The sequence below is a fragment of the Fundulus heteroclitus genome, chromosome 1 (assembly GCF_011125445.2).
Source record: "Fundulus heteroclitus isolate FHET01 chromosome 1, MU-UCD_Fhet_4.1, whole genome shotgun sequence".
Lineage (NCBI taxonomy): Eukaryota > Metazoa > Chordata > Actinopteri > Cyprinodontiformes > Fundulidae > Fundulus > Fundulus heteroclitus.
In genome coordinates this window covers 14,567,778-14,582,341 of record NC_046361.1, presented here as the reverse complement: position 1 = coordinate 14,582,341, position 14,564 = coordinate 14,567,778, and the positions used below count along the sequence as shown (strand labels likewise).

At 41.8% G+C, this 14,564-nt stretch overlaps 2 protein-coding genes across 2 annotated transcripts in view; one reads left to right on the top strand and one right to left on the bottom strand.

Moving 5' to 3' along the window:
- Positions 1 to 14,564, bottom strand: part of ppih (peptidylprolyl isomerase H (cyclophilin H)) — a 35,520-nt gene that overhangs the window by 13,613 nt on the left and 7,343 nt on the right. The window contains exons 2-4 of the mRNA XM_012877245.3: positions 2,530 to 2,594; positions 2,375 to 2,398; positions 561 to 605 (exon numbers count right to left, since the gene is read on the bottom strand). Of these exons, the coding sequence (XP_012732699.1) occupies positions 561 to 605; positions 2,375 to 2,398; positions 2,530 to 2,594 (134 nt within the window). The remainder of the gene's footprint in view (positions 1 to 560; positions 606 to 2,374; positions 2,399 to 2,529; positions 2,595 to 14,564) is intronic.
- si:dkeyp-100a1.6 (probable G-protein coupled receptor 160) lies at positions 12,870 to 14,475 on the top strand. Its single transcript, XM_021323897.2, has one exon. The coding sequence runs from the start codon at positions 12,929 to 12,931 to the stop codon at positions 14,030 to 14,032; it is 1,104 nt and encodes a 367-aa protein (XP_021179572.2). The 5' UTR covers positions 12,870 to 12,928; the 3' UTR covers positions 14,033 to 14,475.

Genomic DNA, 14,564 nt, shown 5'->3' with positions numbered 1-14,564 from the left:
TCCTTATAATAATAATAATAATAATAATAATAATAATAATAATAATAATAATAATAATAATAATAATAATAATAACATAACATTTAATTTTTAAATTACTTTTAATCAGCAAGCTCTCAAAGGGCTACAGAGTTAAGAGAAGTTAAAAACAAGGTAAAAGAAATTAAAACACTGAATTAAAAAGAATAAGATAAGGTTAAAAAATCAGTTAGTGATTAACAAATCCAGAGCAAAAAAGTGTTTTTAGTAGAAAATAAAGTCAGGTTAATTACATCGTCTTTGCATGACAAGATTACTGGGAAGTTTGTAAGTAAAATTGTGAATAAACGCACATTAGTTTAGAGACGGAGAAGCAGTGAACAAACAGACGCCAGCTTCCTCTCCTCCTCCGAAAGGACAAGCATCAACAAATGTCTTATGTCCTAAAGTGTACACCTTTAGCTTTTCAAGGATTTCATTTTCAAATTGACTGTACATTTTGGATGCAGATAAAAATTCTTTAGACCTAAACCTCTCTTTGTAAGGCAGCTTTAAGCCCCACTACATGAATTGATACGTACCTGTGGAACGTGCAGCCTTTGTAACCAATGGGAACGCCATCCTTCCTGTAAGGCAAAGGGTGGAGACAGAAATTTTATTTAAATGTTTGTTAATGTTAAAAATGTTAAAAAATGTTAAAAATGTTTTAATTGTAAGCTGTTTAACTCAGATTTGGCCAAAATGGAGCCCAGTCGGGACACTACTATTTTTCTATGCTGCCACAGGTTATCTGTAATTTCAAAGTCTCTTAATCACTTTTTGCAGACAATTCCCAGATTTATTTGGCTGTTAACCCGTCAGACCTCTGTACTCTCAATAAACTTACTGTCTTTCAAACAATAAATCTTTTACTCAGTAATGAGAAAACTGAAGTGGTGGTGTTTGGATGCATTAGGCAAGGACAGTTTCAGTGGCTAAGTCCCCTTCTGTTCTTGGATTTAATGGTACTCCTGAAAAACTTGGGAGTAAAATTTGATTCAATATTAGTTTTTCCAAACATTTTAAGAAAAAAAAAAAAATCACCAAAACAGCCTGTTTCCAAATTAGGAATATTGCTAAAATCAGACCGTTTAGTTCATTCTCTGATGCAGAAACACTTCATGCTTTCATCTCCTTCCGCCATCATTGCAATTCCATATTTGCTGGTCTGCCTCAAAATTCCCTCAATCCTCTTAAAGTGATGCAAAACACTGCAGCACCAGTTCTCACAGGATCCCATGAATATTAGCACATCACTCTTATCATGATTTCAAATTTTAAATGTTTTTAAATCCCTGAAGGGTCTTGCTCCATCATATCTTTCTGAGCTTCTTACCCCCTACAATCCTTCTCGCAATCTCAGATCCTCAAATCAGTTTTTACTTTCCAGTCCCCGGGTTTGACTGGCGACAGGAGGAGGAAAAGAATTTATGGTTCCAAGTTTGTGGACTTCTGTTTGTGTTTTTGTTGTATCCTTTATGTTGTTGTTTTGATATATCTTTTTTTTAATGGAAACCACTTTTTGACAGTTGTTTAAAAAGTTGCTATACAAAAAGTATTATCATTATTGTTGTTGTTATAACCTGATGCCTGGAAAAGTCTAACCAAATCCAGTTGAGCAGCCCAGCAGGAGTTATTTATTGTCATGTCTGTTTATGCTGATCCAGTGGAACTGCATTTTATACCTGGCGTGAAAACACTTGGCAACTCTGTATCATTGCCAACACTGATCCCTATCTCCAATCTGGCCCTCTCACTGCTACTGTTTTTGTCAGTGGTTTATTCATCAAGTCATAAATATTCTTGCCACATGCAATTGCCAATAAAGTCTAATGCATCACACTCGTAACTCTTTGAATAAAAAAAAAAAAAAAAAAAAGAGTTTTTAAACAAAAATCAGGTGAGGACAAAGATTGGTGGCTGAATCTTTCGGCACGACGCAGCAACATCCAAAACATTTAGGCAAAGCAACAGAGAGATGTGCCAACTCAGTGTTCAGTCCTAATTGGCATTGGATGAGCTTAGGAGAAAATATCTAGGTGACATAGCTCTAGAGAAAGTGCACAAAGAGGAATGTTTAAATATCCCTTGTTTTTTGTGTCTGCTCCTTGTAGAAACTAGTTAAGTATTGACAAGCGGGGATTTAAAAAAAACTTGCTGGCGATGTAATCTAAAACCATAATTTTATAAAGTGGGATTTTTATCCTCCTCTACAGAAATAATGAACTCAAATTAAATACTGGATTTTATGAATAAAAGATGAGTTATTTTAAGAGTTTTTACATATATTTACCCTTAGAGTTCCAAATAATGTAGGCAGAAGTGAATGCATAGGTTCTGTATGGAGCAGCCTTACCTGAACTCTCCTGTGCAGAACTGCCTGTGAAGGATGATCACAACATTAGTAACGCATTTTAAAACCCACTACATTATTCTTGTTCACACGCATACGCCCGTGTAACCTGGTAAAAGGGCATCGAAGGCGTGATGTGGCGCCAGCGCGTTCCTTACCGGAAGTTCTCAGCGGTCTTTGGGACCATATCAGCAAACAGCTCGATCTTCATCCGGCCGACATCCTGCCGCACAGTTGACATAATGTTGAATGCAAGGTTGAGAGAGCGTATACGGGTGCTAAATGCTGTTACGGTACACTGGATCTTAAAGTATGCACACCCCTGTTAAAATCAGCTTTGATAAATCTGTTAAGTTTTTCGAAGAATAAGGTCCATGTTACACGCTTTGTCACACTGGTCAGACGGCCTAGGGGAGGGACCTAAACGGCAGCGAAAAGCCCCAAAATGACTTCAGCTTCTTTGTTTATTTTAAGACCAGGGAAAAAAAAAAAAAAAAAAAAAAAAAAAAAAAAAAAAAAAAAAACGATACAAATTAAGAGAGAAAAATAATACAACAATGCTTACAATAAATCGGGAGCAAAAAAAATAAGCCATACAAACTGAAAATATTTTAATTTGATTCCATTAATTACTCCAAAAATCAACATCTAAAAGCACCAGCTTGCTAGCACACCCTGCTGTAATGCACTTCCTGTTGGTGTGCCATCCCAGAACAGATAAATGGTGAGCACACTCCCTCCAGGGGAATGTTTTTCCTGCGTACACCTTCGGGGAGACGGAAAATGTTAGAGCCATCTACTTACAAGGAAACGGTGAACTTTCTTTTTGGTCATTAAAATACTTTGTCTTGAGCATATTGCAGTTAAAACAATCATCTATTGAAACACTTAAAAAGTTAATTATAATCTAATTTACAGGAGGAATGCCAAGATGAAGCCCTCCAGATCAGAGGCAGACACTCCTGTATCGTTACTTAGCTGTGCCGTACATTTTCACCAGCGTGAACAAGTAGGTCTGTGAAATATAAATGCAACGCAGGTGCTTCCCTCACGTTTATCTTGTACAGTTCAAGTGAAAGTTGCAACAATGCACCGACAACCCAGCTGTATGACTGTGCCTCCGTGAAGCTGTGAAATTCTTGCTCAGGGTGGCTTGGATTTAATTTCAGTGTCCAGCTTATCTTGGCACGCCGATTAAAGTTTATGTTTAACCAGAAATACGGTTCAGCTACCAAGCAGGGTTTCAAACATTTGCTCATTTGCATCTTTTATCCGGAGTCCAAGTTTGTGGAAGGGTTACAAAGGATCAGAATAATCTCACTGAGGAGAAGAGCACAGCTCCAAGAGGCTTAACTCAGCTCTGTTTTCTGAATAACGTTTCCACACGTTCCAGGAGTCTTTGTCAATTCTGGAGGCTCAAAGTTGAGCCATCTGGAGTTAGGGAGCTGCTGTTTTTAAAAGCATCCATCCTCCTAGCTGTGTGGGTGTGCGAGTAGCTCCAGAGTTCTACCCAGCGCAGCCAGTATTTACAAGGAGAGCAGAGCGCCCGGCTCCTACGAGGCAACACCACCAAGTCACTGGTTCAGATGCATGGATGACACAAAAGCCAGATCCAAGCAACGGAGGCATTCACCAATCACATCAATTCAACGGAGAGCAACATCGAGTTCACCATAGACCACCCTATGGCATGATGCCCTTTTCTGAACTACCAGAAGCCTGTAATAACTGTCCGCTATTGAAACTCTGAGTTACAGGGCGAACAACATTCCCACCAAGGCAGCGGGAGACCAGAAAGAACCCGAGAACGTCAGGAAATCCCTTAAAGGACAATGGCTATCAGAACTAGGCCCTTGTAAAGTCGGCCAACTAAACGGTCAGAGAAAAAACAGCTCAGCTTCAAACCCTCACTCCAGGTGTGCCAAGAGGTTCTGAGAAACCCCGGAGATGTTTCCTAAAATACAACATACTATTGAATTTCAAACCCAACAACAGATAGAGGAGTTCATCCCAAGGCCAGAACACCCAAACCAAAGCTGAGCGGCATTGTGTTTGCTGTCCAGTGTAACCAGGATTCCTCTGACTTCTACGTCGGAGGAACCAAACAAGGACCTGCAGTCCAGCAGCTTAGGGAACGATTCAGCGGTCCACTTGCAGCTGAACAGCACAGAACACACTATTGATGACAATGATGTTCAGATTTCATACAGAGAGGACAGGTGGTTTCAAAGAGGCGTGAAAGAGCCGTCTTTGTCTAAAGAGAGATACCGACACTGAGCTGAGGGTAAAAGGTTCAAACACCTGTAACCCAGCACTGAGATTCATCTTAAAAGAACTCACACAAGCCGTCTCGCCAGTATTCAGGTGACCAACCCATCCTAAACAATAAACCCTGATGACCCAGGGGAGGGACGGGCAGGTCGCCGATTTGCATCTGACTTGGAGGATGGGCCTCCATCTGCTCAGAAACAGCCACTCCCCAACTCCAGGTTGCTCAGCTGCAAGCCGGCAAAGCTGTCAGACTCCTGGATCAGTGTTGAAACATATTCACAAAAAAAAAACTGAGGAAAAGTCCGGCTGCACTTGATCTAGGCCTGTTCTAGTTGCCATGCCTCGGATGACAGCATCTGCACAGCGAAGAGTATAAAAGCTTATTAAACCCTGACGCAGTGAAGACAGGCATCAATAATTAAGAGACAATATTGCACAACAGTGGCATTACTAAAACTGATGAAACACAGGACAGAAATTAATCAGGGAGGGTCTCAGGAGGCAGACACCAGCGCTGGAGGAGCTGCAGCAGTTCCTGGTAACTGAACACGTGATCGTAATCCTCCATCTTCCCAATGTGTCTGGACTACAATCTAAACCTGAACGACAGCTTTTGACACAAACGCTGCGCTAAACGCTACCCTTTTGGGAAGGGGCGAAAATACGGGTTGGCTGATTGGCCTATGTTGGTGATAGACGGGCCAAATAAACCAATCAGATCAACGAAGCATATGACGTACTCGTCAACATGCTTCGTCGTCGCTCGTAACCACAAGCCAAGCTGCTCTTGCTGCTGCAGGTAAAGGCTCGTTAGCTCAGCAAAGAAATACTCTGTAATTCCGATAAAACTTGCTCGATAGCCACGCTAACGCTAGTTTCATCAGCTGAAGCCGCCATGTTGTTTAGACTGAACTGTCGCGCTTCTCGTTGCGTCACACCTCAACCCGCCTCAAAGCCAACGCTGATTGGACGTTCGTTTGGTGAACGGCTCCAAATTTTCTTTAACGGAGAGTAGCCAGACTGATCTGCGAGTGAAACCTTGAAAGCTCGCGAGATCAGGATGGTCTCACGAGGCTAGAAGAAGTGGGCTAACTGAATCAAACACTGCTCCAATAAAGTATTAGGGTGCGCACACAAGTGCGACCAGGTTAGGGGAGCGTTTCAATTTTAGCTCTACCTGATGTGTATGTCTGACAGCAAATGACCGGTTTTAGATACGAGCAGCTTCACTTAAAAAGGACACAGGAGATAATCGCACAGCGGGTCTAACATAACTTAGCAGCCATCGCAGAAAGCTTTAGAAACACTTTAATAAATCAGTACAACAGCGCTGACTCACATCTGATGACACATTAAATCATCCATGTGCATTGATTTCTCTTGTGTGCGTGTTGTGTGAGCATTCATCAGGCAGCGTAGTTATCGTTCCTCAAAAGAAGATACAGGACGGCCATGGAAGCGGCTGGCAGTACAACAATGTGTGTTGTGTGTGTTGTTTGCGTGTATAGATGAAAGCACAAACAGTTGTCTGTCCCGACGAACTCCAGGCACAAACATCTCTTCACGTAATGCAAATCACTCACAGTGAAACAAAAAGCTAATGGATCCCCTCCTGCTGCAAATGTATAACGAAACAGATAAGGACAAAGAACGAATATCTAACGCAGCGCTTCTGATCTGAGCGAGGGCTTCTGTGACCACAGTCCAACGTCCACCATAGCAGCGGAAGGTAAGGACTTACGCTCCATCTAGGAGATTAAAAGAGAGCGCACGGCGGATCTTTGATGATCATTAGAAAGTCAAAGCTTTTTTTTTTTCTTTTTTTGCCTCTTCCTGGAAGTGGGAGAACAAGGCAGAAGTGAATTTGAGAAGAGGCAGCAGGCTGTGGGTACACAAAAAAGAAGAACAAGAGGTTCTCTGCAGAACTCAAAACTCTAGGAATTGGGCCGCCGTTTGCATCCCTGGTCACCAAAGCTCAAAGCGGCGGGGGGGAACACGCCCACAGAGAGCAAACAGGAACACAAGAGGAAAACAACTCTAGCCAGGCCTATTGGGGAGGAGAAAAAAATATTTCCTAGAAGCAACCATAAACCTCCAGCATCCAAAACCAAACATCCCTTTCTTAGAATCAGGTGCAACCATATAGCTCAGGTGTAGATTACCGAAGCCTGCCCACAGGGCGGGACTTCACCAGAGCAACTTCTTTAGATGACCTGAGCTACAAATTACAGTACAGATCATTCTAAGCAGGGAGCGCTACCTTTACGACATTTAGAGAATGCTTCCTTGACTATAAGGAAGGTGTGTCCTTGGATCTTTCGCAACACAAAAGAAAAAAGGGTGGGGCCACAGAAGGAGCCGTTTATAAGTGAACTACCTGATGAGAATACTCCCAGATGAACCAGCATGCACAGCATCCTGCTGGACGGGCATCTCTGCTGAAGCTCGCTGAACCAGAGGACATAAACCACAGGAAGACAGGTACAGTCTCAATGACTCACCGTTTCACCTTATTATGACATTTAACATCCTTTCGGGACGCTTCCTGGAAGATTTGCTTTACATGTGACAGACTAACAATTTCAGAGGGGCTTGTGTGCAATGCTGATGTGAAACAAGAACAGAGATGCTTATCAAAGCAAATGTAACTGAGTTTAGTATGTCTGATTCAAATGAGAGTCTGAAGGCGAGGGACACAAGGGAATTTAGCATATATGCCTGAAACAAAAGACCAGTCATAAGATTCTCAACTAGTCTCGACTCCTAACAGGACTAGAAGTGTAGGGAAATCTGCCAACAGCTGCTCTGGCTGACGATCTTTAACTCAACCAGGAAGTTTATTTACATGCTGAGAGCAGATGCTTCCTAGTAATGGCAAAGAGGTGATGACGGAGGTTTCTGCAAAACGTTTGCAAGCAATAACAAGGCTTTTATGGTGGTAATCCCCAAAGAGATGTTTCATAAAGTTCATAAAAATACGAGTAAACAACTTTTTTCCCCTTGCCTGAACAAACTTCTGAGTTGAAGGCCAACTTCAAATCTAAATATGTCAGAGGCAATGATTTTGGGTTCAACTGTATAGATACAATCTAATGCAATGACACGTTAGCGCTGAGCATTTTTCTGACAATATACATCCATCGTCAGAACGGCAACGTGGCAGTACGACATGAGGGCATGAATTAGAGAAAGGAAGGAACCGTCACAAATGCCTTTTCTAAGTAAATGTTTAAAGGAAGCTTCATAGTGGTTTCTGGCAAATAAATGTAACACAACACCTTGGTGAATACACTTTCTGCTGAAGGAAGCAGTGATGGATAAAGTCTCCATCCGGACTTTGATGTCAGCCCCATAAGCAATCAAGAGCCGGTTTAATGTGTGGTTTTCTTTTATGGGTTGTGAGAAGAGCTGAATTAAAAGCAATAAATTCCATCGCACAGACCTGCTTGCCAACCTGTATCACAAGCTTAACATTTTTGTCACCATGTAACACAGCTCCCAGTCCTTGGACGAAACGAGACGTTTCGGCGTACAGAAAGTACGGTAAATCCAGACACACCGAAGCCATTTTAAAGCCTAAAACTGAGATGATTACATTTAGTTTGTTACTGTGCTGCTGTCACCCTGTGCCTGGGACAGATCAGAAACAGAGACCGAGTGCAGGAAGCAAGTTGTTCTTAAACGAACTTCCAACGTCAACAGCTTTATTCACCACAAGTGTTGCAACGGTCAATAATGGACTGCATCCTGTTTCAAACCAGCGGTGCGGAACAACCAACAAGCCATGCTCCAGTTATTGTAATCAAACTTTATTTACAGATCACGTTTCTCACAGTCAAGGGTAACACCAAGTGCTTTACAGAGGTTAAAAACACATTACATTCAAAGCCCATGTGTCAAACTCAAGGCCCGTGGGCCAAAAACGGCCCATCACGGCAATTTATCCGGCCCTCAAGAGCGAAAAAAAGGCATAACATGCATCCTTTAAAGTGGCTAAAACTGTGCATCCTGTAGCGAATGTGGATTTTTTTTTTGTAACTGTGTAGTAACACAACACTTAAAACAACCCCGAAATGTCAACACAGGAGAGCTACCTCCTCAGGTCAAGACTCTGCTGTCCACCTACACCTTAAGGACAAAAGACACTCTTTTGAGGAACAAAATGATCACATTTTGGACAAAGAAGACAGATGGTTTGAAAGGGGTGTGAAGGAAGCCATCTACGTTGAGAGAAAATACAACTTTGAACAGAGGAGGAGGCCTTAGGTTCCAACTCTCAAAAACTTACAACAAAGCTATAGGATTAATTCCGGACAATCATTACCTCAATACTCACCCTCATTCGGGTGATCAAAACATCGTTCCTTTAAGCCAAGCCAATAACAACCCTAACGACTCCTCGTTACAGAGGAGTGGACATGTTTCGGTTTAATCTGCTGCCTTAATGACTTTAATGACCGCCCATTACTAAGGGGGGAACCTGATTCTGTTGAATTTGCATGTTATCTAAGCCATTACAAGGCCTTTGTTTGGCAGTAGTATAAAGCTTGGTACTCCACATTACTCCAGACTTTTTGAATTGAGAAAGCTTCCTGGAGAGGAAGCGAAACGTCTTCAACTACGGAAAACAAGTCCAGTTGCTTTGTTTTTTACTTTTTTTGGAATGACCATGACCTGGATGACTGAGAATCTTCAACAGCATGTCCAAAAAGAGAAAAAGTGATGCAGAGTGATGAGTTTATAATGCAACTCACCCCAACATCAACTTTTTTTTTGCAGATAAACTGTATAAATTGGGCCTAAGAGTGGTAAACTTGATACTGCACACATATAGATAGAATATAGACATATAGATAGAAAGATCGAATTATAGAACACAGAGACAGACAGAGATAGAGGAGAGAGAGAGAGAGAGATCTACAGAGACCGAGAGAGAGAGAGACACGAGGAGAGAGACACATAGATAGATAGAAACACACACAGAAGAGATATATACACATATATATAGAAAGATAGTAGGACAGATAGAGAGACACACAGATAGAGATGAGAGTAAGATAACACAGGAGACAGGAGAGAGAACAGTAGAGAGAACACAGAGAGATAGAAGAAACTATAAGATATGGGTGTGTATAGGAGAGAGATGGGGGTATAGAGATATAGGTGTGGGCAGAGATAGAGATGAGATAGAGACAGATACACACGAGTAGACTATAGATAGAGATAGAGAGCATAGAGAGAGAGAGAGAGAGAGAGGACAAAGAGAGAGACACCAAAGAGAGGGATGCGAGAGAGAGAGAGAGGAGAGAGAAGAGACACAACACACACGAGAGCAGAGAGATGAGAAGAGATAGAGAGAGAAGAGAGAGAGGAGAGAGAGACACACACACGATAGAGAGACAGAGACACGAGAGAGAGAGAAGAGACACAAGATAGATATATGAGAGATGAGACACATATAGACACAGAAAAAGAGATAGAAGACACAGAATAGGACACAGAGATGATAATAACATATGTACACATAGAATAGATAGAAACAACATGAGAGATAGGAGAGAGATATAGAGAATAGATATATAGAGAGAGAGAGATAGACACAGGAGATAGAGAGAGACACACAACACGAGATAGTAGAGAGATAGAGAGATAGACACACACAACGAGATAGAGAGAGAGATATATAGATATATATATATATATAGATCAGACACATAGATATATATATACACACAAATACTATATAGGAGATATATATAGAGAATATACACAAACACACGAGAGAGATATAATAGAGATAGATAGAGTATAGATAGAAGAGAGAGTTAGACAAATAGAGAGAGAGAGACACACCACCATATAGAGGAGATAGAGAATATAGACACACCACACGAAGAGAGATATATTAGATAGATAGCGAGAGAGAGAGAGAGAGAGAGAGAGAGAGAGAGAGAGATAGAGATAGAGAGAGAGACACACACACACGAGAGAGAGAGAGAGAGATAGAGAGAGAGATGAGAAGAGAGATACACCACACACACTAAGAGATATATAGAGATAGAGATATATAGAGAGATAGATAGATATATAATATATAGATATATATAGATATATATATATATATATATATATATATATATCTATATATATATATAGTGTGTGTATATATATATATTAGGGCTGGGCAAGTTAACGCGTTAATTTCGCGTTAACTCATTAGACTATTAACGGCGATATTTTCTTTAACGCGCGTTAACGCATGTTGGTCACATGCTTTTATTTTGTGAAGGTCTGTTGCTGCGGTGTAGGGGTTTGAATCAGAACAGTAGGTGGCGATAATGCGCCAATAACCTCGCTGTCAGCCCAGCCTCAGATTCAAAGAGGAAGAAAGGTGCTGGCCGGAAAAAAAACACAGCTGACATTGCGGAAGGCGGTGTTTCCCGCAGGTACCGCGAGCGAGCTTAGGCGAGGCGAGGCGGTGAGTTGGCGGCCGGAATAAGTTTTGTGCGGAGCGGGGGGGGTCTGCATCGACGCCGTCGGTGAAGTCGCTTCTCGTTTCAAAGTATCCATGTATTTTTGCCTGTTTTTCCCTGCCATTCACTATATGCGCGCGAGAAAGCAACAACAAAAAACCGCGTGTCAACGTCAAATAAACGCAAGCATATCGAGTTAGCAAGCATTTCAGTTTAAAGTTCTTCTTCCAGCATGGAATATGACAGAAACAAGTTAGTTGTAACCACTGCCAAGTTAAACTTTGGTATTGAACATAAAATGGTAATGCTGCTCCCTGCTGTTACCTCAGAAATTGCCTGTTTTTGGTAGATTTTTTCCCCATAAAGAGAATTCCCTGTCAGTGGCAATAAGCTTTAATTTATTATTATTGCTATTTTTTGTTTTACATGTTTAAGTTGAGCTTTACACTAAATATGTGTTACTGATAAGTGCTACAAATGTTACAACACTTTTGTTCATATGGCAGCAGAACATTAAAATAAAAGTGCTCTTTACACTACTTTTGAATTCATTCTTGGAGTTTGTAAATACAATGCGATTAATCGCGATTAATCGCGATTAATCAGTGCGATTAATCGCGATTAAATATTTTAATCGTTGCCCAGCCCTAATATATATATATAGTGTGTGTATATATATATATATAGTGTGTGTATATATATATATATATAGTGTGTGTATATATATATATATATATATATATATATATGAATAGAAATGAAATTATGAAATAAAAAGTATCACCTATACATGCGAAACCCACCCTTTTATTGGCCTCATGATGCCAAAGTAGCCCAATACAGAAGTGAGTTTGATGGTGTAAAGAGATAGAACCATTATTGGTGATAAAAAGAGGAATTAACAGTAAAAGGAATCCATTATAGAGAATAAAGTATTTGGTTAATGCAACAGAACTAAGAATGTACGATATTTTTGGTCCAAACCAACCAAGAGACTCAATTTTGATGCACTTTTGAAGATAAATAAATTATTTTATGCATGACTAAGAGTTATCTAGCAACGTCTTCATCTTCTGTTGAAAACTACTTCCTCTATCAAAGAGCGTGCAGAACTGGGTGTGTTATGAGTCCCTAGAGAGCAGATCGGGCTTTAAAACCAGGTGTCGGTATCGGTCGGGAAAAGCCTGATCAGTGCATTTCTAATCTTCATAACCCCTGGCGTCTGGGGGGGGGGGGGGGGTCTTTGGCTCCTCAACCACTATTGAGCATTTTTCTTATGGGTAGCCCTTACATACAAAAGTTCCTGGATTCAGATACTTACCGATTCACTTTTATACAAAAAAAACCCTATTGTTATATTTAGCTGCCACTTTATACATTTCGTATTAAATAATATTCTATATTCTTCAGTGATGGTATCAAGGTATTGGTTGTTTGTACCTGTAATACCTCCGAGGATGTTATATGTTCTCTCCCTTTCCTCTCCTCTTTTTCTTTCACCATTTCTCCCTTTTAGCATTTTGTCTCATCTGTTTCTCTTCTTTTTGTCCTCTTCTACCTTCCCATTTCTGTGAACATGAAATATTCCCTGCATAAAACCTAATAAAGCTTCTTGCATATATAAATCAAGCGAAGCACTATGGCTAAAGCAGTAAGGCTCCACTTGTGAAAGTAAAATCACAATCACTTTTTGACAAATTCTTAATGCTACATTACTAGACAGGGGACACACACACAAAAAAAAAACAACAACTTTCTGTTTTGTCTGCTGCAGATTTCCGTGGAGCCTCGTTTTTCCAACCTCTGCACCAACATGCTGCCGGTGTCGTTGCTGTCTTCGGAGAACGGTCAGGGTTTGAAAATGTTTGCCGTCGTGGAGCAGTGGGACGAGGCGTCGGACCGACACACGGACAACACCAACAAGTACTTTATGCTGTTGCTCATCAAACTGGGACTGGAAGCAGGCGTCTTCTACTCGTGTGGCACCAAAAAGTGTACGTACTTTTTGAGCGTCTGTAGCCTGTCTGTCCTGCTGGCTGATTTCGTTGTTACATTCTTAATGGGCGCCGCCTGGTTCCTCGGAGCTGAGAAGTCTTTGGTGTCCCCCTGCGCCCTCTTGGCCAACGCCTCGACAGCATATGCCGCTCTGCCGCTCCCCATGATGCTCCTGGGCTTCGTGGACTACTGTTTAGAGGACATCTTTATGAGCGACCGCCCAGCGTTGTGGAGAACGCTGAGGAATGTCCTCCTGACGCTGGTGGTTTGGGCGGTCGCTGTTAATCACTCGCTGCGCTCCAGCTACGTCGGGCCAGTGGAACTGGATTCAGTGGGGGAGAAGAAGGCGCTGGCCTGCGAAGTGAGAGAGTCGGCACTGATCACAGTCTTCACTCTGGGGCTTTTCACCGCCACCCTCCTGACGCTGGTGCCGTTTTTGACCAGGATCCCCCGGTGGGTAAGAGAGGCCCACAAGCTGACTGAAGCTCGGGAGGAGCAGAAAAACGCGGGGAGCGACCTGCTCTTCACTTCCTCCTGGAACCACAACCCGCAAACTAAAAGCCAGCTGGAGGAACATCTGGAGGAGGACGGCTCGACGAGGCCTCCGCTGTGGTTCAGCATGATGCTGGGCTTTTTATGGTTCTGGATGCCATATCTGCTGATGTCCGTGTCCTGCCTGATCTTTGGCTTGGGAATACCGGCGTACCTCTCGGTTAACCTCCTCTGGTTGGAGTGCTCCAACAGCTTCCTGGTGGGTTTGGTGTTCTGGGCCAAGAGCAGCGCCAGGGGACCTTACAGCAGTCTGCCGGACAACGTGTGCTTATGGCAGGTGTACTGGCATTTGAGCAGAGACATACAGCTCTCTCTTCTGCCTGTGTCTGTGTTTATTCCACCACATGAAAAGAACATTTCACATGTGTAGAAAAAATAAAATAAACAGCCCAATGCCAAGGCACCACAAATATATTAAAATGAAAATGATGTGGTATAGAATGTGTCAGTGATCTGAATCTGTGGCTGATGCCTCAGCTCCCTTGTGGCCCAATGTCATTAAGGCAGGACTCGGGGACGGATCGCCGTCTCCAGCAGCCAAGACGTGAGATCTTGCAGCTATAAATGGACTTAAGTGCTGCAAGGCACTGTTTACAACGCAGGATGGGAAAATTTCAATCTCTGTACATTGCAGTGAGTCGCCAACTTTTCCTTTATCTTCATTTTTTTATTTTACAGTCTCAATGGATACATGTTTGTATTAAAAAAAATAAAATCTGAATAAAATACTGTCTCCTCCTCTCATATTTCTCACATTAAACAATTTATAGTCCCGTCTTGTTTTTTCGATAAGTTCAAAGGGGGTCACCTCAGAATTATTTGGAATTGTCCGATTCAATTTTATTTATATAGTGCAGATTCACAACACATCATCATTACAAAGTCAAACCGGTCAAAAAGTT

What these genes read in the sequence shown, in the direction of transcription:
- si:dkeyp-100a1.6 (XM_021323897.2), top strand. Translation starts at nt 12,929, where the DNA reads ATGCTGCCGGTGTCGTTGCTGTCTTCGGAGAACGGTCAGGGTTTGAAA.